Raw genomic sequence first — 26,917 nt, 5'->3', positions numbered from 1 at the left:
TATTGGATCTGTTATTGTCTTTTTGATCATAATGAATTAGATTACATGGACAGGGTCGACCTGATCCTAGATCAGCACTTCTACTCTGAGACTCTTTATGAATACAAGCCCTGGACTCTTTTTATACTGCTTTGTAATAGTCATTTTGTCAGACTGTAATTTATTTGGGCCTGCACCATTGTTTCCGTTATCCTGTAATAGCTGGCTTTTGGTCGATAAAAAAATAATTAAAAGGCGCTAAATAAAAATGGTGCCGGCCAATTGTCCAAAGAAATAATAATCCCTTTGCGAAATTATGCATTTTAGCCCTATTCGTTGATTGAAATACAAGTCGACGCAGCACAAGAATTCAAACAGCTGTTTGTTGCTGCTGGAGTGAAATGCGTTTTAAGCCCAATCACTGCACAACAATTCCAAAGGCAATTCCGTGAAAAAAAAACAACTATGGGCAAAATTAAAAAGAGCAACGATTTATTTTCTCAACTGGTAATTAAGCGCGCTTCGCATTCGCCATTCAAGTGCATAGGCAACTAGGCAGGCTTCAGCGCGTCACGCCACTTTGTAATGAGCTGGAGGCAGTATGCCTACATTGAAAACATATACTTAATTGTTTGAAACCGGCATGTTTTACCTTGCTTCAAAGTAGCCTAGCCAAATCCAACCAAATGCGCAGGCAATTATTTTATAAATACTTCCATAGGCCAGTGAAACCAGTGGCCTTTTTCTCCTGTGTTCTATTGGTTTGTTAATCAAGTTTGTTTCATTGTCCAGTAACCAAAGATAAGTCCTATTAGCAACCAATGTTAACACATTTAGATTTCCACTCTTTCAAAAAACGTATTTTCACCTCTGTCACATGAAACCTGCTAATTGCATTATTGAACTAACATTTGCACGTAGCCCACTACCTTGTGCTCATTGCTGCGCTTATAATGTGAAGAAATAATAGTTTATCAACATTCTATGCTAAACGTTCTGATCTGTTGCATGAACCTCATTGCTTTTTAAAGTTTTTTTGGGGGTGCAGCCAGACTGGGCCTACTGTTTTTAAATGAATTTGGGATCTATTGTCCCACAACGGTCTCAGAGTCTGTTTGGAATAGGCTTTGTTTCTCGCACAGAATGACAAGCTGACCAATAGAATAGGTTAACCTTTCTACTATGGGGGATAGTAGGTTGACATAGGCTAGTGATTTGGCTGTTCGTTATTTGTCTTGTTGGCTGAGGAAAAGTACATGCGGGAAGTTATTCTAATGTAGGCGGCATGTGGGTTTGAAGTTTGGGGAAGCTAAGTTTCAATAAAATAATAATAAAGCATTGCTCGCATTTGCAGACTTATGTCAGATCACCTACTATTCCTAATGTGATGATTAGATTGGATAGTCATAATTTTGGCTAATAATATAACTTAATTACTGTTCACAAAAAAGACTGTTCAATGCAGCTCGAAGTTGCATAGAGTAGGCTTAGGCTATATCAGATAGCCTACATTTTTTCTCTTTTTGCACATGAAAATGTTGCCCTTTTTATAAGCACATTTCATGCAATTTTACTTCACTTTATATGACTGAAGATATTATGGGGTATTGTGTGTAGATATATGATATATATTGTGTTAAAATATGACAAATTACATGGTAGCCTACTCTGCTGATACTGACAGATCAATAAAAACGACGTTGTCTGATTCACATATTTGGCTTACGAGAAAAGGGAGACAAAAAAAAACAATATGACGTCCATCTAACCTGGAGGAGGAAATGATTGTCCAAAAACACTGGCACTGACACAATGATAATGACAGTGAATATGCACACTCACTGGGCATATGGCTGATGTTCTCCGCTGGTGCCAATAAAATGGGTTACTTTTCCGCTCAATTAAGTTGAGAATTTTGATAACTTAAAGTCAGATTGGAGTCTTTTTGTTGTCTTCTCTTTACAGCACTAGCCATTTTTTTTCCAAACTGTTTTTGCGAGAAATATCGCGATATGCCTGGCTGGGTCTCTTTGCTTTACACTGACACTGACAGTCTGCAACTCAACAGTCATCTGTGTCCAAATTATGGGGGCCCGCTATGTCCAAATTGCGGGCCCTTCTGACTGTAGGCTATGTGATTTAAAACAATTCACAGCCTTTTATTTTTTTAGATAATGATCCTCTGTGGCCAAATCATGCTTTCTGGTGTAGTAGCCTATTTTGAATGATTTTACGTATTTCTGTATAGACAGGAGTCTTCAAATTGCTCGTCGGAATTCAGTAAGAATGACGCATTCCGTTGCATCCAAGTTGCATGTTCTGTTAAGATGAATTACCATAAACTAAATGGGATTTCTGTCATTCTGAGAACCTCGTGGATGAATTCCCTAATCAGGTTACGCAACCAATGCATATAGTCCAGTAAATTTCTTAAATGTCCGGTAAATGAAAATGCTGCCGGTCAAATGTCCTAACGGGAACCCTGGCCTGCACTAAGCATTGTAAAACTAAGCCTTGCTAGATATTTTCCTGCCTTGTTCAGTGGCCAACTCCGTGGCCTTTTGGTTAGTGTCGGCCCTGAGATTGGAAGGTTTGGGAGTTCGATCCCCAGGAGAGTCATACCAAAGACTGTAAAAATGGGACCCGCTACGTCTCTGATTGGCACTCCGCATTAAGGAGATAGCTTGGGGGGTCAGGACCCTGTGAGTCTATTGATGTGAAGTACTTGCACATCAAGCTGCATCACACTACAGAAACCAGAGATCCTCTCGTGCAAGGCTGCCATACTGCCATGTTCCAGGGTGAGATGAGAACAGCAGAGCAGGGAGTTCTATAATTACCCATGTAGGATGAGCAGAGTCACCGCTGTCTGTCTCACTGAAGGGATACATTACGACTGCATGTCATTAGAGCCATCGCTCAGTTAGACAGTAGGCTTTGTGCTGCTGCGCTCTAATTTCTTTGGGAGATAGTGTATGTGAGCTTTCGACTTTCTTAACAGGCCATTCCATTTTTTTTGTGGCATACATTATACAGTGCATTCGAAAAGTATTCAGACCCTTTCACTTTTTCCACATTTTGTTTTTACGTTACAGCCTTATTCTAAAATATGACAAAGCGAAAACAGGTTGTTTTGACATTTTTGCTAACTTATTACAAATACAAAAAAACGTATACTTTATTTACGTAAGTATTCAGACCCTTTGCTATGAGACTCGAAATTGAGCTCAGGTGCATCCTGTTTCCATTGATCATCCTTGATGTTTCTACACCTTGTTTGGAGTCCACCTGTGGTAAATTAAATTGATTGGACATGATTTGGAAAGTCACACACCTGTCTATATAAGGTCCCACAGTTGACTGTGCATGTCAGAGCATATATCAAGCCATGAGGTCGAAGGAATTGTCCATGGAGCTCCAAGACAGGATTGTGTTGAGGCACGGATCTGGTGAAGGGCACCAAAACATTTCTGCAGCATTGAAGGTCCCCAAGAACACTGTGACCTCCATCATTCTTAAATGGAAAAAGTTTGGAACCACTAAGACTCTTCCTAGAGCTTGCTACCCAGCCAAACTGGTAAATCTGTCGTTCTGCCCCTGAACAAGGCAGTTAACCAACTGTTCCTAGGCCGTCATTGAAAATAAGAATTTGTTCTTAACTGACTTGCCTAGTTAAATAAAGGTGTACAAAAAAGGGTCATGGTCAGGGAGTTTCTCTATGGAGATGGGAGAACCTTCCAGAAGGACAGCCATCTCTGCAGCACTCCGCCAATCAGGCCTTTATGGTAGAGTTGCCAGACGATAGCCACTCCTCAGTAAAAGGCACATGACAAGTACTCAGACCATGAGAAACAAGATTCTCTGGTCTGATGAAACCAAGATTGAACTCTTTGGCCTGAATGCCACCTGGAGGACACCTGGCACCATCCCTATGGTGAAGCATGGTGGTGGCATGCTTAAAAAAAAAAGCTCTCAGGACCTCAGACTGGGGCGAAGGTTCACCTTCCAACAGGACAACGACCCTAAGCATGCAGCCAAGACAACGCAAGAGTGACTTCGGAACAAGTCTATGAATGTCATTGAGTGGCCCAGCCAGAGCCCGGACTTGAACCCAATCAAACATCTCTGGAGAGACCTGAAAATAGCTGTGCAGCTGTGACATTCCCCATCCAAGCTTGAGAGGCTCTGCAGAGAAGAATGTGAGAAACTCCTTAAATACAGGTGTGCCTGTAAATATGTTATACCTAAGAAGACTCAAAGCTGTAATCACTGCCAAAGGTGCTTCAACAGTATTGAGGGAACGGTCTGAATACTTAGATAAATGTTACATTTAAGTTTTTTATTTACAGAGTAAAAAACTGTTGTTGCTTTGTCATTATGGGGTGCACAAGAACACAAAGGCAACCGGCCTAAATCACTACAGACCCGTAAGCACTCACGTCCGTAGCCATGAAGTGCTTTGAAAGGTTGGTAATGGCTCACATCAACACCATTATCCCAGAAACCCTAGACCCACTCCAATTTGCATACCGCCCAAACAGATCCACAGATGATGCAATCTCTATTGCACTCCACATTGCCCATTCCCACCTGGACAAAATGAACACTTATGTGAGAATGCTATTCATTGACTGCAGCTCAGCATTCAACACCATAGTACCCTCAAAGCTCATCACTAAGCTAAGGAATCTGGGACTAAACACCTCCCTCTGCAACTGGATCCTGGACTTCCTGACGGGCCGTCCCCAGGTGGTGAGGTAAGGTAACAACACATCTGCCACGCTGGTCCTCAACACTAGAGCTCCCCAGGGGTGCGTGCTCAGTCCCCTCCTGTACTCCCTGTTCACCCACAACTGCATGGCCAGGCACGACTCCAATACCATCATTAAGTTACCAGAAGACACAACAGCGGTAGGCCTGATCACCGACAACGACGAGACAGCCTATAGGGAGGAAGTGGGCACAATCAAGCCTATTCCCCCTCAGGAAACTAAAACGATTTGGCATGGGTCCAGAGATCCTCGAAAGGTTCTACAGCTGCAACATTGAGAGCGTCACTGCAATTGCTCGGCATCTACATCGACCGCATGGCACTACAGAAGGTAGTGCGTATGGCCCAGTACATCACTGGGGCTAAGCTGCCTGCCATCCAGGACCTCTACACCAGGCGGTGTCAGAGGAAGGCCCTAAAAATTGTCAAAGACCCCAGTCATCCCAGTCATAGACTGTTCTCTCTGCTACCGCATGGCAAGCGGTACTGGAGTGCCAAGTCTAGGACAAAAAGGCTTCTCAACAGTTTTTACCCCCAAGCCATAAGACTCCTGAACAGGTAATCAAATGGCTACCCGGACTATTTGCATTGTGTGCCCCCTCAGCCCCTCTTTTTACGCTGCTGCTACTCTCTGTTTATCATATATGCATAGTCACTTTAACTATACATTCAAGTACATACTACCTCAATTGGGCCGACCAACCAGTGCCCTCGCACATTGGCTAACCGGGTTATCTCCGTTGTGTCCCACCCGCCAACCCCTCTTTTACGCTTCTGCTACTCTCTGTTCATCATATATGTACATGTACATACTACCTCAATCAGCCTGACTAACCGGTGTCTGTATGAAGCCTTGCTACTTTTATAGCCTTGCTACTGTATATAGCCTGTCTTTTTACTGCTTTATTTCTTTACCTACCTATTGTTCACCTAATACCTTTTTTGCACTATTGGTTAGAGCCTGTAAGTAAGCATTTCACTGTAAGGTCTATTCTTGTTGTATTCGGCGCACGTGACAAATTAACTTTGATTTGTTGTGTGGAGATTGATAAAAAATAGATAACATTTAATACATTTTAGAATAAGGCTGTAACGTAACAAAATGTGGAAAAAGTCAAGGGGTCTGTAGCTCAGTTAGTATTATGTATTTTATACAGTCTTTTTTGCTCATCTTTATCAAGGGACCCAATCATTTTGGACCGCACTGTATGTGTGTGTGATAGCCTATCCATGTACAGGCTCTCCTCTAGAATAAATGTATTGTAAATTAGGTGAACTTGCTGTGCAATCTTTGTGATCAAATAGTTGCACAGTATATTAAATCATTCTACAGACCTCTTCTCTATTGCTGTTTGGAGTGCATAGATAAAGTGATTGTACACTACATGACCAAAGGTATTTTTGGACACCTGCTCGTCGAGCATCTCATTCCAAAATCATGGGCATTAATGTGGAGTTGGTCCCCCCTTTGCTGCTTTAACAGCCTCCACTCTTCTGGGAAGGCTTTCTACTCGGTGTTGGAACATTAATGCAGGGACTTGCTTCCATTCAGCCACAACAGCATTAGTGAGGTCAGGCACTGATGTTAGTCAATTAGGCCTGGCTCGCAGTCAGCGTTCCAATTCATCCCAAAGGTGTTCGATGGGGTTGAGGTCAGGGCTCTGTGCAGGCCAGTCAAGTTCTTCCACACCGGTCTCAACAAACCATTTCTGTTATGGGCCTCGCTTTGTGCACGAGTGCATTGTCATGCTGAAACAGGGCCTTCCCCAAACGGTTTCTACAAAGTTGTAAGCACAGAATCGTCAAGAATGTTACTGTATGCTGTAGCATTAACATTTCCATTCACTGGAACTAAGAGGTCTAGCCCGAACTATGAAAAACAGCCCCAGATCATTATTCCTCCACTTCACGGCTGAGCCGTTGTTGTTCCGAGACGTTTCCACAATAACAGCACTTACAGTTGCAGCTCCAGCAGGGCAGAAATTTGACGAACTGACTTGTTGGAAAGGTGGCATCCTATAACGGTGCCACGTTGAAAGTCACTGAGGTCTTCAGTAAGGCCATTCTACTGTCAATGTTTGTCTATGGAGATTGCATGGCTGTGTGCTTGATTTTTATACACCTGTCAGCAACGTGTGTGGCTAAAATAGGCAAATCCACTCATTTGAAGGGGTGTCCACATACTGTTGTATATCATTTTTCACCCTATTTCCACAGTTTCTGCGGGTGCAGGAGAGGATGAGTGTTCAGGAGGAGCTGGACAAACTGCTCTTCCTCATCTCAGATCAGTCCCTGTCTCTACTGCCAGAGTACCACCAGAGAATCAAGGTATGTCTGACTTCCATCGTCTTAGAGGTTCCTGCCTTCTATGGAGTTTTTCCTAGCCACTGTGCTTCTGCCTCTGCATTGCTTGCTCTTTGGGGTTTTAGGCTGGGTATCTGTAAAGCACTTTTTGACAACTGATGATGTAAAAAGGCTTTATAAAATACATTTGATTTGATTTAAAGGTGTAATATGCAGAAATCAATCTGCCATTTCCTAGTTTCCCTTATTTCAGTTTGTGACAAAAGAAGCTGTCATTGTGTAGAGAATCATTGTACCATCTAAACCGCTGTGAAATATATTTTCCAGAACCAAAATTATTGTATTTTCAGCTGTTTGAAGCTGGTGTACTGAACCAAAAGTAAAATATTAATTTTAAGAATGAGAGGCATAGAAATAGCACACACAGAACATATCTACTTTGCTTTCAAAGAGAATGACAGATCTCTAACTCACATTTCTGTGTGAATTTGGTTGTCGCCCCAAAAAGTGACATATTGTAGCTTTAACTAGTTCATACACATTAACATTTTCCATTGGTTGCACTGGTGCTCCCAACTTTAAAAAGTTAGGAGCAAAGCATACAATTTAGAAGCAGCAGAAAATGTTATTTTTTTAATAGATTGAGATATAGCATATATACATTGTAGCAACTTCTGAAGCTCATGTTGTTCCCTAGGAACTAATATTTAACCCTGTAAATACATTTGTTTATTATAAAACGCTTAAATGTTGACAGAAATACCTGTCATTGAAATTAAGTCATTTGTGGAATATTACTATTTTCCTATTGAAATTGTACACATTGTCAAGTTTGTGATTGATTATAACATGCAAGAGATCAGTCATTCATTCATTACTATGATCGTTGATCTCCTGAAGAAGCTATCCCTTTTCCTCTCTGTCTATGCCCCCAGATGTTTGGATATACTGATAAAGTTACCAGGTTGTTACCTAGATAGCTAATGAGGTAACAAGCATGACTGAACAAGGTGTAAAACAAATGGTTAACGGCTCGTGAAATGTTTTTGAAGTGCCCGCAACATGGTTTATGAATGTAAAATGCGGGCTCCCAATCCTCGACTGTAAGAAAGAAACTGTTAAGTAGTGCTTAAAATGTACCCCAAAACTGAATAATGAATAATTGATCATCTCTGATGTAAAGCCTACAAAGTTGCCTGCCATTATGTCAGATCGTGACGTTGAGCTCGAATACATTTTTAACTGACCAAATTAAGAAATGTTTTTAACGCACTGCAAAAATGTGTGTGGACCAGAAAGAGGCTCTCTTGTCACTGTATTTTGTTCATGCAATGAGGAATTACCATCGTCAGAGAAGTTATAAAACATATCTGCAGCTCATTTTTGTCTGGAGCTCAAAAATCTGTAGTAACAGTATGCAATTCAGGGAGCCAAATGAACGACTTGTTCAAAGATCCAATTCTGTTCCTGACATTCATCAAAAATATCTATTTAAAAACAGCCTTTCCTTCGCAAACGATCCATCACTATGTAACACTAGTGTAATAAAGGCATTATCCCCCATCCCCAGGTGCTCCAGTCCCTGCAGTACGTGGACAATAGTGGTGCTGTGCAGCTGAAGGGCAGGGTGGCCTGCCAGATCAGTAGCCATGAGCTGCTCCTCACAGAGCTACTGTTTGAGAACGCCCTGAGTCCCCTGGCCCCTGAGGAGAGCGCCGCCCTGCTGTCCTGTCTGGTCTTTCAACAGAAGACCCAGGTGGAGCCCCACATCACCAACACACTGCAGGAGGTATGGGGGAACTGGGGGGGGGTAGGGATGAGAGTGTGTGAGAATGCATTTCCTTGGGTCCTTTTTTTTTGCCTCCTTATCAAAACCCATTGAATGAGAAGATCAGTGAAGGTTGTGCAACAATTTTTTTCTCACCCATCTACACTCAGCACCCCATAATGACAAAGTGAAAACATGTTTTTAGAAATGTTTGCAAATTTATTGAAAATGAAATTCAGAAATATCTCATATACATAAATATTCACACCCCTTAGTGAATGCTTTGCAGAAGCACATTTGGCAGTGATTATAGCTGTGGGTTTTGCATCAAATGCAAAATTAATCATACCGGCTGTATTTCTATATCTTAACTTGATGGCTGACATGCAAAAAAAATTGGGACTTTATCAACAATGGACTAATGAAACAAATACTCACAAATAGTTTTTGGTTTGTGTTTTCCTTTAACTTCTTGGTGACAGGGTGCAGTATTTTCACGTCCGGATGAAATGCATGCCCAAATTCAACTGCCTGCTACTCATCCCCAGAAGATAAGATATGCATATTAGTACATTTGGATAGAAAACACTCTGACGTTTCTAAAACTGTTTGAATCATGTCTGTGAGTATAACAGAACTTATTAAGCAGACGAAACCCCGAGGACAAACCATTCAGATTATTTTTTTTAAGGGAATCCATTCATTGGGAATCGAGATTTCTAAGGGACTTTCTTGCAGTTCCTATCGCTTCCACTGGATGTCAACAGTCTTTAGAAATTGGTTGAGGTTATTCCTTTGTGTAATGAAGAAGTACGGCCATCTTGAACGAGGGTAACTTGAAGTGTACTGTTAGATATAGACGCGTGACCAGAAAGCATGCTTCAGATTGTTTTCTTCCTGTATTGAACACAGATCATCCTGTCTTAAATTTTATCGATTATTTACATAAAAAAATACCTATAGTTCTATTACAAAAGTAGTTTGAAACGTTTTGGCAAAGTTTACAGCTAACTTTTGAGATATTTTGTAGTCACGTTGCTCAAGTTGGAACCAGTGTTTTTCTGGATCAAACATGCCAAATAAATGGATATTTTGGATATATATCGACGGAATTAATCGAACAAAAGGACCATTTGTGATGTTTATCGGACATATTGGAGTGCCAACAAAAGAAGCTCGTCAAAGGTAAGGCATGAATTATATTTTTATTTCTGCGTTTTGTGTCGCGTTGAAATATGCTTTCTCTCTTTTGTTTACGGAGGTGCTATCCTCAGATAATAGCATTGTTTGCTTTCACCGAAAAGCCTTTTTGAAATCTGACATCTTGGCTGGATTCACAACACGTGTAGCTTTTAATTTGGTATATTACATGTGTGATTTCATGAAAGTTTAATTTTTATAGTAATTTATTTGAATTTGGCGCTCTGCACTTTCCCTGGCTTTTAAACCTCTTATGGATCCCTTCACTCGCCAATCCCTTTAGCGGGATTGATTTGACAACATCCAGTGAAATGGCAGCGGCCAAATTCAAACTACAGGAATATTCAACATTCACGAAAATATATGTGTAAAACATCAAAATAAAGCTTAACTTGTTAATCCAGACACTGTGTCAGATTTCAAAAAGGCTTTACGGCGAAAGCAGACCATGCGATTATCTGACGACAGCACCCCGCATACAAACACATGAAAATCAAATTTCAACCAGGCAGGTGCGCCACAAAAGTGATATAATTAATACCTTACCTTTGACGATCTTCTTCAGTTGGCACTCCAAAATGTCCCAGAAACATCACAAATGGTCCTTTTGTTCAATAATGAATCTTCTTGATTCAGAAATACACCGGTTTCAATTCGCCCAACATGCCTACAAAGTATCTAATAAGTTACCTGTAAACTTGGTCCAAACATTTCAAACAACGTTCCTAATCTAACCTAAGGTACCCTAAATCATAAATAATCGATACAATTTAAAACGGAATAAACTGTTTCTAATACCGGATAAAAACAATGTGAAGCGCGTTCCAGTTCACGCGCACCAAAACAGTAGAGTCCACCTGGAGTGGCACAATGAATAGTCCTAAAAACATCAACCAATTTCTAAAGACTGTTGACATCTAGTGGAAGCCATAGGAACTGCAACCAGGTTCCTCATAAAAAGGGCTTCCCATAGAAAACGATTGGAAAACGCAATGACCTCAAAAAAAATATTCCCTGGATGGATTGTGCTCGGGGTTTCGCCTGCCAAATCAGTTCTGTTACACTCACAGACATTATTCTAACAGTTTTAGAAACTTCAGTGTTTTCTATCCAAATCTACTAATTATATGCATATCCTAGCTTCTGGGCCTGAGTAGCTGGCAGTTTACTTTGGGCACGCTTTTCATCCGGACGTGAAAATACTGCCCCCTAGCCCAAAGAGGTTCCTTTAAGTAATACTGCAGAAAATGTGGCAAAGAAATAAACTTTTTTGTCCTGAATACGAAGCGTTATTGTTTGGGGCATATTTTCAAACAGGATGCATGTTTTGGAATATTTGTATTCTGTACACGCTTCCTTTTCACTCTGTCATTTAGGTTAGTACTGTGGAGTAACTACAATGTTGTTGATCCATCCTCCGTTTTCTCATATCACCATTAAACTCTCTTTAAAATCACCATTGGCCTCATGGTGAAATCCCTGAGCAGTATCCTTCCTCCAGCAACTGAGTTTGAAAGGACGCCTGTATCTTTGTTGTGACTGGGTGTATTGATACACCATCCAAAGTGTAATTAATAACTTCACCATGCTCAAAGGGATATTCAGTGTGCTTTTTACACATCTGCCAATCGGTGACCTTCTTTGCGTGGCAATGATAAACCTCCTTGGTCTTTGTGGTTTAATCTGTGTTTGAAAATCACTGCTCGATTGGGGGACCTTACATATAATTGTAAGTGTGGGGTTACAGAGAAGGAGTTGTCATAAAGAAATTATGTTAAATGCTAATATTGAACATGGAATGAGTTCATGTAACTTATTATGTGATTTGTTAAGCACATTTTTACTCCTGAATTTATTTAGGCTTGCCATAACAAGTGGTTGAATACTCATTGACTCAGCTTTCAATTTTGTATTCAATTGTAAATCATTCTACAAACAAAATTCCACCTTGACATTATGGAGTATTGTGTGAAGATCAGTAACACAACATCTCATTTAAATATATTTTTAATTCAGGCTGTTACACAACAAAATGTGGAGAACGTAAAGGGGTGTGAATACTTTCAGAAAGCACTGTAACTATACATTTCAATGTGTCATCTGTAATGTACATGGATGGAGGATGGACATGTTGGCTTCTAGTGATACACACTGGTTTGAGCTCAGGCTAGACGCACACAGCTGTCTTACCCCGCAACAAGGGCGCCACACCCGATACACACTCCCCTGAAGCCCTGAAACATGGAAGTGCTCTAAAGAGGGCTGAATTAGTGATGGGCGAGGTGAGAGCCATGTCTGGAGTGGTTTAGAAAGGTACCATCCAAGGGGCGAGCAGCAAGGAACAGTGATCTCTGACAGGGAACACAATCACCCAACACAGGTAACAGGGCTCCGAGTGGGATTTCAGATGACGTGCAGCTTAACACTTAACAGAGGGGAGGCTGAGGTTGAAGTGGAGTGGGCAAAGTAAGGCGGATGTGATTGGAAAGTGTCACGTGTTTAAGTGCTCCTTGTATGACTAATCTGTGTCTATCTGCCTTTGTCTCTATCATTCCGCTCTCTCTCGCTCTCAATCTCCACTCTTCTCTGTCCTTCTCCTTGTATTAACCCACTTTTGACTGTGCCCCATTACTACCTCCCTTATTACTACCTCATATCTCTCTCCTCTCTCTTTCTTTGCCCTTCTCCTTACATTACCCCACTCTGTGTGCCCCGTCTATTACTTTCTTCTTTTGCCACATCTCTCCCTCGGCTCTCTCCTTTCCTCTCTCCCATAGGGTATTGAGAGAGTGCTGGCAGTGGCCCAGCGTATTGGGGAACTGCAGAGGGACTGTGGGATAACCCAGACAGCTGAAGAATTTGTGGGCCAGTTCAAGTTTGGCCTGACCGAAGTGGTATACTGCTGGGCCAGAGGCATGGTGAGTGGCGTAAGCTAACTGTAATTTTAGACTCTTCTTGATTGACCTCATTTCAATCAAGACACTCGTGGACAGTTTCCTGGACACAGAATAAGCCTAGTCCTGGACCGAAAAGCATGTCCATTTTAAAGTGCTTTGTACTCCAGAACTAGGCTTAATCCCATGTCTTGGAACCTGGCCCCTCAAAGCTCCAAAAACCTGCCCCCTAAAAGATCTTCATCAGGAGTTAGGTTTCTATCCATTTGGGGGGGGGCATCAATTATCTGCAGATAAGTAATAAAAAGATTATCTGAAGATGGTAATTCCTCAGTGCTGAAACAATATATTGAGGAGAGAGCCTCATTCTGGTCCACACAATTTTTTTGGGTGCGTTAAATTGACAATGGTAGGCAACGTTTTAGGCTTTACATTAGAGATTAACAATTTTTTATGGTTTTAGGTACATTTCTAAGCATTACTGAATGAAGAGCCATTTGGGAGCCAAATGAACAGCTCTTTTAGGTGAATGGAGCCAAGTGATCCGGGTCACAGAAAATACTAAATGCCCATCACTGCAACAGAGCTCAAAGGGGACACTGGTGTCTTAAAGGGGCAATGACATACACAACATGACCAAAAGTATATGGACAACAGCTCGTCAAACATCTCATTCCAAATTCATGGGCATTAATATGGAGTTGGTCCCCCCCCTTTGCTGCTATACCAGCCTTCACTGTTCTGGGAAGGCTTTCTACTAGATGTTGGAACGTTGCTGCGGGGTCATGCTTCCATTCAGCCACAAGCGCATTGGTGAGGTCGGGTGCTGATGTTGGGTGATAAGGCCTGGCTCGCAGTCGGCGTTCCAATTTAACCCAAAGGTGTTCCATGGGTTTGAGGTCAGGGCTCTTGACAAACCATTTCTGTATGAACCTTGCTTTGTGCATGGGGCATGATCATGCTCGAACCAGCGAGGGCCTTCCTCAAGACATCTAGAATGTCATTGTATGCTGTAGCGTTATGATTTCCCTTCACTGGAACTAAGGGGCCTAGCCCGAACCATGAAAAACATCCCCAAACCATTATTCCTCCATTATCCCGCACTTTGCATTGGTGCAGGTAGCGTTCTGCTGGCCATCCTGCCAGATGGTGAAGCGTGATTAAATCACTTCAGAGAACGAGCGTCCACTGCTGCAGAGTCCAATGGCGGCAAGCTTTACACTACTCTTGACTTCTGTGCGGCTCCTCAGCCATGGAAACCCATTTCATGAATCTCCCGACAAGCAGTTCTAGTGCTGACGTTGCTTCCAGAGGCCGTTTGGAACTCGGTAGTGAGTGTTGCAACCGAGGACAGACAATTTTTGAGCTTGTATGGCCTACCACTTGCTCTTAGACGTTTCCACTTCACAATAACAGCACTTACAGTTCACCGTGGCAGCTCTAGCAGGGCAGAAATTTGACGAACTGACTTGTTGGAAAGGTGGCATCCTATAACGGTGCCACGTTGAAAGTCACTGAGGTCTTCAGTAAGGCCATTCTACTGCCAATGTTTGTCTATGGAGACTGCATGGCTGTGTGCTTGATTTTATACACCTGTCAGCAACGTTTGTGGCTGAAATAGCCGAATCCACAAATTTGAAGGGGTGTCCACATACTGTTGTATATGTAGTGTACTTTGTAATAAACAAAATAATTATTCTTATTATTTATATTTATAATAAGTTAATAATGATAACAATCAGGATGTTGTGTCCAATGGGGTAAATGCAGATGGATAAACCCCATGTTTCAGCCTGTGTACATGTTATAGCCACTATGCTACAGGTGATAAAGCTAATTGCTAATAACACATCTGTAAAGACTCCATGCATGGTCCAATATGCTAAAATAATTCTAACTGCGTTTTCACCAATATGTTTTGCTTCAGCCCTTAGACGGAAATTGGCCGAACTCACAGTTTAATACATTGTTACGGTTTTCTTTAGGTGAAGGAGAGTCGGACCAAAACGCAGCGTGGTATTCTTGATACATGTTTAATAAAGACGACACACGATCAATACAAAAACAAGAAACGTATCGAGAAAACCTAACAGCCTATACTGGTGCACATACAAACACAGAGAGAGACAGGAACAATCACCCACGAAACACTCAAAGAATATGGCTGCCTAAATATGGTTCCCAATCAGAGACAACGATAAACACCTGCCTCTGATTGAGAACCACTCCAGACAGCCATAGACTTTGCTAGAGAACCCCACTAAACCACAATCCCAATATCTACGAAAACCCCAAGACAAAACACACCACATAAATAAACCCATGTCACACCCTGGCCTGACCAAAATAATAAAGAAAACACAAAATATTAAGACCAGGGCGTGACATACATGTACAAAATGATCCCTAAAAGCATGATGGTCATGACTTTCTTTACCGACATAAAAAGATCCCACCTTGTCGAACGAACAAATGATCTGTCGGCATTTATGAAACTTCCTGTTTCCATCACAGCCGTCGAGATTTTTTTTAATACGGTATGACTTTACTCACATAAAAATTGTGGATGGAAACTGTAATGAGGTGCGTTCTGGCGGCAGAGAAGTCAGGCGCAGGAGAGCGAAAACTGATTTACAACGGTGTCGTTTAATCAACATAAACCACCGTCAACAGAACAATACATGAAACGGGTCAAACAAAACCCGGTAATAACCAGCATACCGTGCACAAGCACGACAATAAACAATTACGGACAAGGACATGGGGGGGGAACAGAGGGTTAAATACACAACATGTAATTGATGGAATTGGAACCAGGTGTGATGGAAGACAAGACAAAACCAATGGAAAATGAAAAGTGGATCGGCGATGGCTAGAAGGTCGGTGACGTAGACCGCCGAACGCCGCCCGAACAAGGAGAGGGACCAACTTCGGAGGAAGTTGTGACAGAAATGTGATTACTGATGATGGTCTTTTCAACACAGAAGTTCATACCAAATTATTGCCTGATGATCTTCTGAACTTCCTAATACCTTTCTGATTTCAGTTTCGTCAAACCATATTTCCTTCAGATTGAAATACTGTCAAAACTACTGGCAGATTGATTTGAAATAGACTGTCATAGCCCCTTTCAAAAAAAGTTAACATTTGCTTTGATTACATCACTTTTTTTACTTGATGGGGTTGATATTTTTTTTAGTATATAAAAATGGGGTCATGGGCCAAAAATGTTTGGGAACCCCTGCTGTACTTTATCATAAGTTTAAACTAACTGGTATCCCTACTTCCTGGCCTATTTATTTAAAAAGAGATGCAGACTGTCGGGGTGGCAGGTAGCCTAGTGGTTAGAGCGTTGGGACAGAAACCGAAAGGTTGCTAGAGCTGACAAGGTAAAAAAAGCTGTCGTTCTGTCCCTGGATAAGACAGTTAACCCACTGTTTCTAGGTGTTTCTAGGCCGTCATTGTAAATAAGAATTTGTTCTTAACTGACTTGCCTAGTAAAATAAAGGTAACAAATACAGGGGAGACCAAGAAGGCAGCAGTCCTGTCCTGTACTCAACTGTGTCTAAATTAACTGGTATACTTTCCTATTTCCTACTCCAGCCATTTGCAGAGATTGCACAGTTAACAGACGTCCAGGAGGGCACGGTGGTGCGCTGCATCCAGAGACTAGACGAGGTGCTGAAGGAGGTGCGCCAGGCAGCCCGCATCGTGGGAGACTCGGTCCTGGGCAGCAAGATGGAGAAGGCCTCCCTGGCCATTCGCAGAGACATCGTGTTCACTGCTTCGCTCTACACACACTGAGATGGGAAGGGAGAGAATGGGGGGAAGACGGAGAGCGAGAGAGGGTGTAGATAGTGTTTGTTTTGTAGGTGAAAGAGTGTGGAGAGGAGGAGATAGAGAGGATGTAGGTACGGTATTGTAGGTGAGAGAGTGCCAAGGTGCCTGAGCCAAGTCCCAAGCTCGATCAATGTGTGTGAGCATGGTGGGAGAATGGGTGAGTGTATGAGGGAGGAGTGTGTGTTTGTGTGCGATTGTATGGACATACTATTGTTTACCTGAGTCCTAATTAAATTCCTGGACATGGAAAGGGAATGCTCTTAAACAAATCAGACCAAAGTAGTAATGATAATGAAATTATTTGTAATTTATTGTACAGTAATAAAATCCACTGTGGACTAACATTTTAGAGTACTTTGTTTTTAGCAATTGTCCCCCAAGGGCTCCTGTGATTGTCTGAGTAAGTGGCTGTATGCATGAGTCTGACATTGGTTTAAACATTATGACACTGTTAACTATTGCTCTTGCTGCATACTGTAGGAACAACAATCTGTACATATCCTATTCTGTGAAACATAATGTCATTTACAGTCAACTATCTAACCCTAAATCAAAATCATGATCCGTTCTAGACTCATGCTCATGTTATGACAGCAAGCCACGGGTATAAAGAGTTGTCAGCATAGCATAAAAAGTATTCAAATCCAATATCCGGTCATCTCTTAAAAGGGTTTGTTTCGGGTTTTCCAGCTCAGTGGCATATGTATTTCCCAGTCTCGGCTGTCTCTTTAAGACAACGATAGCTTTGTGTCTGATTAATTCAATGTAACGAGAGATGCATTGGAGAAACCTATTTTCCGCTGTTACTGTGGATGTACCCGCTACAGAGAGTGTGAAAAAACTGGACATTTATTTTCTATTGGTCATGATCATCGGATAATCCAATTGGCGGTTATCATGTACTAAAGTTATAACGTGATACCGTTATTATAGGCAACGGATGTGGGGATACAAAAAATATGGATTTAAATTAGCTGGAAATTAAGTCTCCATAATTTCATCATTTTTCTGTAAGGGGATTTACCAAAAGTCGTTTTGGAGGAATAAGAATATTTACATTAAATTGTTTGGAGGGGAGTTTTATTCTGACTGCACGAAATGTCTGAAAAACACGGTAAGCTTTTTTTCTCTTGTTCTGTTGCGTCTTTTATGTCAGCACTGTAATTGATAATTGAGCCAATTGTTCCCCTCCCCCGCTGTATATTCTCTCCTTTGGATTGTGATACATGTGTACATTTGGGATAATTGTTTGACTATAGGTTGTTTTGGTAGTTTTTTTTTGTAGTGCATAACTAACAATTGGCTACTTGGTGACGTATGATATCTCTGTTTCCATCTTCTCTGTTTTCCCCTCCCCATATCAACATCTCCGACAAACTATTCCTTCTATTTATCTGCATGTCCTACATCTGTAGTCTGCCATGTTATTTTATTCCCAATAGGGTACGCTCTATTTAATTGCCTATGCATGCACATTTATTTAAATAACTACAATGAAATAAGGGTTTGCGTGCTTGTGTTTGTTTCCGTGAGTGTGGGCGGATTTGCGTGCGTTTGTACAGTGTATCAGGGCGAATGAGCGTGTGATGTTAACATAAGAAATGCAGCACAATAATTTGCTTAATTTCTCTCTTTAACTCCCTTGGATTCACTGTATTCTAGGAGGTTATCAAGGTAAGAGCCATGCTACTGAGTGAGATGCCTCCCTAATTCTAAATGAAAGCCTATAGCACAGAAAACAGGTTTCGGTTGGGAAAGCCCTGTAGAGGCCTGCCTGCATGTTCATGGCATGCACATCACACCAATGAATGAAGTTTATAGGCTATATAGCCGTATCACCTGATAGACACAAACAGACAGCTGAGGTTTTTCGGGAATACCAGAACATTGTAATCCAATATGGATGATAAAACATGCCAGATATAATCGTATTGTTCATTATGGAGAGATGGCAACATATATAGGACTATTCCCCCTCTCAAAGGAATCAGCTCATCTTAATTATAGACACCCAAAGAAATCCTATACAAATTTGACTAGAGATCTACAACATAAGACATTTGGAATGATCAAACAATATATGTTCTTTGATGGCTTTCCATCACCATTAGACTACTGAGTAGTATGCTATCTGGTATATGCCTTAGTTGTGAATGGGCCATTAATTCAAACAGTCAATGAAAGTATACATTAGTGCATTAGTTCACTATCAGATCCATATGAACTCCTATCCCCCATTCATCCACTATAACCCTTCCTTTCTTCACTGTTGTCCTCTCTCCTTTTTTATTTGACTATCTCTCCCATTGCATCCTATGAATCAGATTTCCCTGTTTCACATTCAGTCCCTGAAGTGCGCCATGTACCCTTGAAAGGTGTCCCTCCCGCTGTGTCAGGATCCCATCCCCCTTCTGTGTTTGAGTGGTCTTACTCTGGCTGTGGTGACAGTGTTAGTGGGTTATGTAATGGTGTGTATCCCCAAGCACAACTCTCTCTCTCTCTCTCTTTCTCTCTCTCTCTCATATCAACTGCTGAATAGGCTAGTCAGCATGCTGTTTATTGCTGTACTGTACAAAGTCAACCTGGCTACTGTGTGAACGTGGTTCTTTTTGTTTCTCTTTGTGTGTGAAATGTATTCAACATTTTCACACTCTACATACGTTTGTGTGGTTTACATACATACCCGTAGGTGACAAACCTATTATAGTGCTTGTATTGCGTAAGCGGTGACCAAAATGTCGGAGGGATGGCTAGTTAGATAACATTTCTGCCGACTCACTCACTCACTCACATATTTATTTCTCTCTCTAATTTCTTTCCATCTCTTCCTCTCTCAGGTCTGGAGGACTCCAATCGGCAGGCCATGTCCCAACCCATGCAGCAAATGCAGCCCCCTCCATACCTCCCATCCCAGGACCCTAACATTGGCCAACAACACCCCAACATGCAGCACCCCAACATGCAGCACCCCAACATGCAGCACCCCAACATGCAGCACCCCAACATGCAGCACCCCAACATGCAGCACCCCAACATGGGCCCTCCGCCCAGCTGTGGCCCCCAGCCCAACTACCCCCCTCCACCCCCGCCCCCTGGCTCCGATGGCTACCAGGAGACCCAGTTCCACAATGGCTCCTACGGACACCCAGGGGCCCCACAGGGCTACACAGTCCAGACCCAGGGTCCAGGAGGGGGGGTCCCACATGCCCCTGTAGGGTATTTTCAACCAGGATACCCTCTCCAGCTGCAGCCCTGCACAGCCTATGTTCCTGTCTACCCCATGGCGTCGGTGAGTCAGTGTATTCATCTACGATAGCAGTAATTATTCCAAAGCATTTTGTGTTTGCTGAAAAGAGAACAAAGCATATGAGGGTGGTATGCTCATCTGATTCTTTAGAACACCGGTGCTGGTTGGGGAAAAATATACAAGAACGGATAGGCCCGCACAAGGTATAATACTGCTCCCCAGTGTTTTACTTCTGCACCATGATACATTCTGTGGGATAATAAGGGATAATCAACAAGAGGGAAATGCTCTAGAATGCCCTTCAAGCCAATCAGAAACAAGTATTCAATCATGCCATGGTATATGTTTGTGTATCATCATGATGCAGTAGTAAATCACTGGGGAGCAGGCGCAGCATTATAATGACCTGGTATTTCCTTTCTTAATCGAATAGAGAATGAGTCACCCACACAAGCCAATTTCCATTGGTTCTTAGGTTAAGGCTGTGGAAAGTAAACATTGGTTTGCTCCTCTTGAGGGGTACAGAGAAATCCAAAAATGCTTTTCCAAGGTCAGTGGCCATAAAGAGATCAAGCATCTCACAGTAGGAGTACTGTTCTTGGATCAGTTTTGCCTTGTAGATCACACTGAATAAGATTACATGGACAAGGGGGGACCTGATCCTAGATAAGCACTCCTACTCTGAGATGCTTGATACATCTCTCTCTCTCTCTCACTCTCTCACTCTCTCACTCTCTCACTCTTTCACTCTTTCACTCTTTCACTCTTTCACTCTCACACAGGGACAGCCCTACCAGGGGATGCCCCAGGGTCAGATGGGCATGCAGATGCCCCATGGCATCGCTCTGATGGAGCCCCGGCGCCCGCCTCACGACTACCTGCCCATCGCTGTGCTCACCACCGTCTGCTGCTTCTGGCCCACAGGAATCATAGCCATCATCAAGGCAGTACAGGTTGGTGTTAGGCTAGCACAGAATTGTCTGCACAGTATGTTTGTTAGCTCGCTAGTCATTTTTAGGGAAATTATTGATTGTTTTGTTGTTTCTCTGTTTATTACAGTATTATGTTTATTTTTTATATGCTGGCTTTGTTGGTTAGCCTGATCATTATGCACAAGACTCTACAACAGTCTACATCATGTAATTGCAGCATTGTTTACACAGGCTAAAATTGATTTTTGCATTGGGCTTTCCTTCAGATTTGTTTGAGTTGAGCTAAGCTGACAGCCAGGCATAAATAGCCCTGCAAACTTGGGCCTTGAACCATTAGTATTATTATTATGGTTGTTTAATTTAAGACCTGATAAACTGTGTTTTGTGGCTTTTTGTGTGAGTATGTACTATTGTCAACACCACTCTCTCCCTCTCTCAACTAAATTCAGTTTAAGGTTCATTATCGGCATGCAATACATTCTATAAATATGGCCAAGCACTCCAAAACCATAGTTTGTGAGTGGAAAAAAAGCATTCTCTCTCTCCCTCCTTCCCCCCCTCAGGTGCGTACAGCAGTGGCCAGGGGGGACATGGTGACGGCAGAGATAGCGTCCCGCGAGGCGCGTAACTTCTCCTTCATCAGCCTGGCGGTGGGCATTGCCTCCATCGTCCTGTGTACCATCCTCACCGTGGTAGTCATCATCGCCTCCCAACACCATGACGATGACTGGGAACCCTAATACATAACACAGTGTGGCATCATGGGATGTGTAGTTTTGGGTGGAGATTGAAGAATAAGAGCACCGGAATTCACTCTCTGAAATTGGTATGTTATATTGGGGGGTGTATGTATGTATGTGTGTGTGTGTGTGTGTGTATATATATATATATATATATATATATATATATATATATATATATATATATATATATATATATATATATGTATGTGTGTGTGTGTGTGTGTGTGTGTGTGTGTATATATATATATATATATATGCATCCTGTGTACTGTATACAGTACTGACCTGACCTAATGACTACTAACGGGTTGAGAACCAATCACACTTATATTCAATTGCCAAAACAAATAGATACACATTACTTGCCAGTATTACTTACCATTTACACTCGGATATAATAGCGCTCCATAGCACTTATGGGGGAAACAGAGTACATACACAGAGGCATTAAAGGGCAATTCCACCACATTTCAACCTCATTTTCATTATCTATAGCACAGTACCAGTGTCTACATATGTGAAAATGGCGCATGACATCATCAAATGAGATTCACAGTGACGTGGGGAGTAAGAAAATGCCCTCCATCTGGCTAGAAACTTGTTGCAGGTTTTGAAAATCAGAGTTTTTCTTACTTTTCCTCCTGCCTTATCACAGAGAATAATCTTTAGGACCTTCTTCTCTTTTTAACCACAGAGCATAGAAACGTGCAATTTTCACATATGTAGACACTGGTATGGTGCTGGAGATAATGAATATGAGGTTGAAAAGTGTCAGAATTGCCCTTTAACTATGAATTACAGATGAATTTATGGTCCCCTTGAACCTAGGTAGACCAAACCATGGATCACACTGTATCTTGATAAACTATTTAAGCCTTCACAAAACTGCCAAAAATATCACAAATCATGACTGACATTAGTGCCATATATAAATAGTATTGTGTAAGGAGGTTGTTTTGAATTACTTCTAATATAAATACTTTTATTGAATTGTGTTTAGTCATTTATAGTTTTTGATTTATGATTTTCATAAACACCCGCATCTGACGATAGTATTTAGAAAAAAATATTTATTAAATGGATCGTATAAATTATAGTATAAGACTGCCAAACAGACGTAGGTATGGAGGGATACAAATGATCAGTATTCATTTTACACACAATCAAATGGAAAGTAAATAAAGACATATTGTTGTCTTATTATGAGATTAATATATGAAAATTGTGGACAAAAAGATTGGGATTTTTCTCCTGAGATGAATGACATCTCTATTTTAAAGTTGTGCTGGCGGAGGGATACACCATAGGGTGTACTGTGACCGTGTCTTTTCCCCCGCCTTCTTTTTATATGACATGGGACTATTTTAGCTACATTGACAAATTGTTTGTTGCATAAGATTGTTTAATACTTGTTCACTTTATTTATGTATGTATTTAGGTATCTTATAATTTATTAGTTTATTTATAATATTTATTTTTCATAGATTATTAGCATGTCACCATTGTTTTAGTTGAAATTAATAGTTTATTGTACCCCTATTGGCCTACAAAACCTTAACTAAACTCAGCAAAAAAAGAAATGTCCTCTCACTGTCAACGGTGTTTATTTTCAGCCAACTTAACATGTGTAAATATTTGTATGAACATAACAAGATTCAACAACTGAGACATAAACTGAACAAGTTCCACAGACATGTGACTAACATAAATGGAATAATGTGTCCCTGAACAAAGGGGGGGGGGTTAAAATCAAAAGTAACAGTCAGTATCTGGTGCGGCCACCAGCTGCATTAAGTACTGCAGTGTTGCCAGTTCTTTCTGTGAGATGTTACCCCACTCTTCCACCAAGGCACCCGCAAGTTCCTGGACATTTCTGGGAGGAATGGCCTTAGCCCTCACCCTCCGATCCAACAGGTCCCAGACATGCGCAATAGGATTGAGAGGCTCTTTGCTGGCCATTGCAGAACACTGACATTCCTGTCTTGCAGGAAATCACGCACAGAACGAGCATTATGGCTGGTGGCATTGTCATGCTGGAGGGTCATGTCAGGATGAGCCTGCAGGAAGGGTACCACATGAGGGAGTAGGATGTCTTCCCTGTAACACACAGCATTGAGATTTCCTGCAATGACAACAAGCTCAGTCCGATGATGCTGTGACACATCACCCCAGACCATGACGAACCCTCCACCTCCAAATCGATCCCGCTCCAGAGTACAGGCCTCGGTGTCACGCTCATACCTTCTACGATAAACGCGAATCCGACCATCACCCCTGGTGAGAGAAAACCACAACTCGTCAGTGAAGAGCACTTTTTGTCAGTCCTGTCTGGTCCAGCGACGGTGGGTTTGTGCTCATAGGCAACGTTGTTGCCGGTGATGTCTGGTGAGGACCTGCCTTACAACAGGCCTACAAGCCCTCAGTCCAGCCTCTCTCAGCCTATTGCGGACAGTCTGAGCACTGATGGAGGGATTGTGCGTTCCTGGTGTAACTCGGGCAGTTGTTGTTGCCATCCTGTACCTTTCCTGGCAGGTGTGATGTTCGGATGTACCGATTGGGTGCAAGTGTTACACGGGGTCTGCCACTGCGAGGACGATCAGCTGTCCGTCCTGTATCCCTGTAGTGCTGTCTTAGGCTTCTCCCGGTATGGACATTGCAATTTATTGCCCTGGCCACATCTGCAGTCCTCATGCCTCCTTGCAGCATGCTTAAGGCACGTTCACGCAGATGAGCAGGGACGCTGGGCATCTTTCTTTTGGTGTTTTTCTTTAGTTTCCGAAATTTTCATAACTGTGACCTTAATTGTCTACCGTATGTAAGCTGTTAGTGTGTTAACGACCGTTCCACAGGTGCATGTTCATTTAATTGTTCATGGTTCATTGAACAAGCAGGGGAAACAGTGTTCAAACACTTTACAATGAAGATCTGTGAAGTTGTTTGGATTTTTACAAATGATCTTTGAAAGACAGGGTCCTGAAAAGGGGATGTTTCTTTTTTTGCTGAGTTTACATTACATTTGATGACGTTTGTGATGACTTGCACTTCCCAGCGTTGACATAGCACAGAAACTGACATAATTACTTTGTACACCTTGGCTAATGTCAGCAGGCTTAGAATTGTTTTTATACACTCCAATAGACAATTGTATAATTGTAGAAATAGACATTTAGAACAACAGTTGCTTGTCTAATTGAAGTGGTTGGTCCATTTTCTAATTTCATATAGAATAAAGTATTGCAGTACTAAGAAAAAAGCTACACATTTGATGGAAAGTGCTTGGACGGACGCAATATTAAAAAGGCTATGTAATTATATATAGGGCTAGTGTAGTGTAAATTTGAGAAATTGCAGCTTTTGCAAATAATGTTTTGTTAATATTAATGGTTATAATAGCCAATAAAATAGTATTATCTTAGTTAACAGAGTAAAAGGTTGTAGACAAAGAACTTATATGCTACAGACAATACTCTGTAATGCATGCCATTATTACAATTCTCTCAGCTTTTCCCAAATTGTCTTATCTGATAATAAGGGTTGCGTCAAACACAGTTGGTCTCTAATCTAGCCTATAACTTTATGAGGTGTGCTGCCTCGTGTTGGAGAGCCAAGAGGGTTGCCGCGTAACAGTGTGAACTAAAATGACCTGAGACGGAATCAGTGAAGCAGAAATACTGATGGTGGCACTGAAAACGAATGTCTCTGAGGAGAGAGAGAAAAAAATCTATGCCTAATAATACAGTACACTAGCATTTTACTCTCCTCAATTTGTCTATTATTACCCCAATAGACCCCCTCTATTTCTCTCTGTCTCTCTTTCTGATCTCCATTGCAAAATTGGAACCGTAGTTCTAGACATATCTCTAATCTGCTTCTCTGTTTTCAATTCCTATGATAGTTATTCAGAGATATAGAAAATGTATTGTTTCTCGTGAAGGACCATGATTACAGATTTTAATATTGTTATTAGGGTGACGTTTTATTCCAAAAGTATTATTCAATTAGTATTACTACTATGGTTATTATTCTGTTACATGGAAATCTCTTTTACATTTGATTATCATTACTATATTAATAATGTACATTGTATTTGGAGAATATGTTCTTATTCTGATAACACAGTGTTCTAGAAATATGTTGAGTGCAAAGTAAGCACAGTACTGTGACCCGTAGTGCTGTTACTCACCTCTATACAAGAGATGTATTGGTATGGAATGTTCTTATGCTTTTTAGGCTCACTCCTCGCATATCTAATTGTGTTTAGATCTACACTGTTCTCTCACCACATACTTGTTTTGTGAGGCCGTTCTATGTCATTTAAGACGACAGGCTGGGCAAATGCTACTGCTTCTTTGCAGTATTCATACCTTTTCTCTGAGCTTGTAAATGTAATGGATTGGCATATTGGCTGGCGAATCAGTGTACATGTACTTTTCTTGGGGTTTATTTCTGTTCATGGATATTACACATGCATCTGTGTATGAATTGAGTTGTTTGAATAAAATTGTTTTTTTTTTGTGCAAGAGTAGGTAACAGTGATGTGTACTCTACAGCTATCTTGCTCTCTGTCTTTCACTCTCTCCCACTCTTTCTCTGTGGCCTTTCCACTCCCTACATCTCTTAGGTGCGTATTTATAGTTGGCCCGGATTCCTCCATCCCTGTATCTCTCTTTCTCTCACTGTCAGAACATGAACGATCACTCAATATCTGGTGGGAGGAGGCTGGTGAGAGGAGCTATAGAAGGACGGGCTCATTGTAGCTGGAGTGAAATCAATGGAACGGTATCAAACACATCAAACACATTTGACTCTGTTCCATTTATTCCATTCCACACATTACAATGAGCCCGTCCTCCTATTGCTCCTCCCACCAGCCTCCTCTGAGATAGAGATAGAGAGGGAGGTGGGTGGGACAAGGCCAGACTGTGTCTGCAGGAACACAGATGGTCATTTAGCCTCCCGAAGAGCGACCCAGCATCTCTGTGATCGTTTTACTTGGTCTGTCGCAACATGCATCTCTGTTCCACTACACCTCCCTGCCTCCCTTGAGCGGACCTGCACTGTCGCTCACTGTGTGTGTTTGTGTCATCGGGCCGAGCACCGGATACTTATGAGCCAATCACCTCAGCAGTTGTGTCAAGGCTGATTAATAACGATGGGCAATGAATGAAACTGTGTGCCACATGCTCCTTCTGTGTAGCTGTGCAGTCAGCCAAGATCAATGATTCATGTTGACCCCTTG

General features: G+C 41.7%; 2 protein-coding genes across 3 annotated transcripts in view; both read left to right on the top strand.

Moving 5' to 3' along the window:
* The window catches only part of LOC139373377 (superkiller complex protein 2-like), a 54,361-nt gene extending 37,261 nt beyond the window's left edge, over nt 1-17,100 (top strand). For both annotated transcript variants that reach the window (XM_071113819.1, XM_071113818.1), the window contains exons 26-29: nt 6,968-7,078; nt 8,625-8,843; nt 12,800-12,940; nt 16,520-17,100. In XM_071113819.1, the coding sequence (XP_070969920.1) occupies nt 6,968-7,078; nt 8,625-8,843; nt 12,800-12,940; nt 16,520-16,720 (672 nt within the window). In that variant the 3' untranslated portion in view covers nt 16,721-17,100. The remainder of the gene's footprint in view (nt 1-6,967; nt 7,079-8,624; nt 8,844-12,799; nt 12,941-16,519) is intronic.
* A 663-nt stretch (nt 17,101-17,763) lies between these two features.
* Nucleotides 17,764-21,787, top strand: LOC139373378 (proline-rich transmembrane protein 1-like). Its single transcript, XM_071113820.1, has 4 exons — nt 17,764-17,870; nt 19,594-20,045; nt 20,786-20,956; nt 21,499-21,787. Exons 1-4 carry the CDS (start codon nt 17,855-17,857, stop codon nt 21,673-21,675), a joined length of 816 nt encoding a protein of 271 aa, XP_070969921.1. The 5' UTR covers nt 17,764-17,854; the 3' UTR covers nt 21,676-21,787.
* The last annotated feature ends 5,130 nt before the right edge of the window (nt 21,788-26,917 follow it).

The sequence above is a fragment of the Oncorhynchus clarkii genome, chromosome 18 (genome assembly GCF_045791955.1).
Source record: "Oncorhynchus clarkii lewisi isolate Uvic-CL-2024 chromosome 18, UVic_Ocla_1.0, whole genome shotgun sequence".
NCBI classification, from domain to species: domain Eukaryota; kingdom Metazoa; phylum Chordata; class Actinopteri; order Salmoniformes; family Salmonidae; genus Oncorhynchus; species Oncorhynchus clarkii.
Note: the sequence above shows the minus strand (reverse complement) of the source record. Positions and strands in the feature narration are given on the sequence as shown.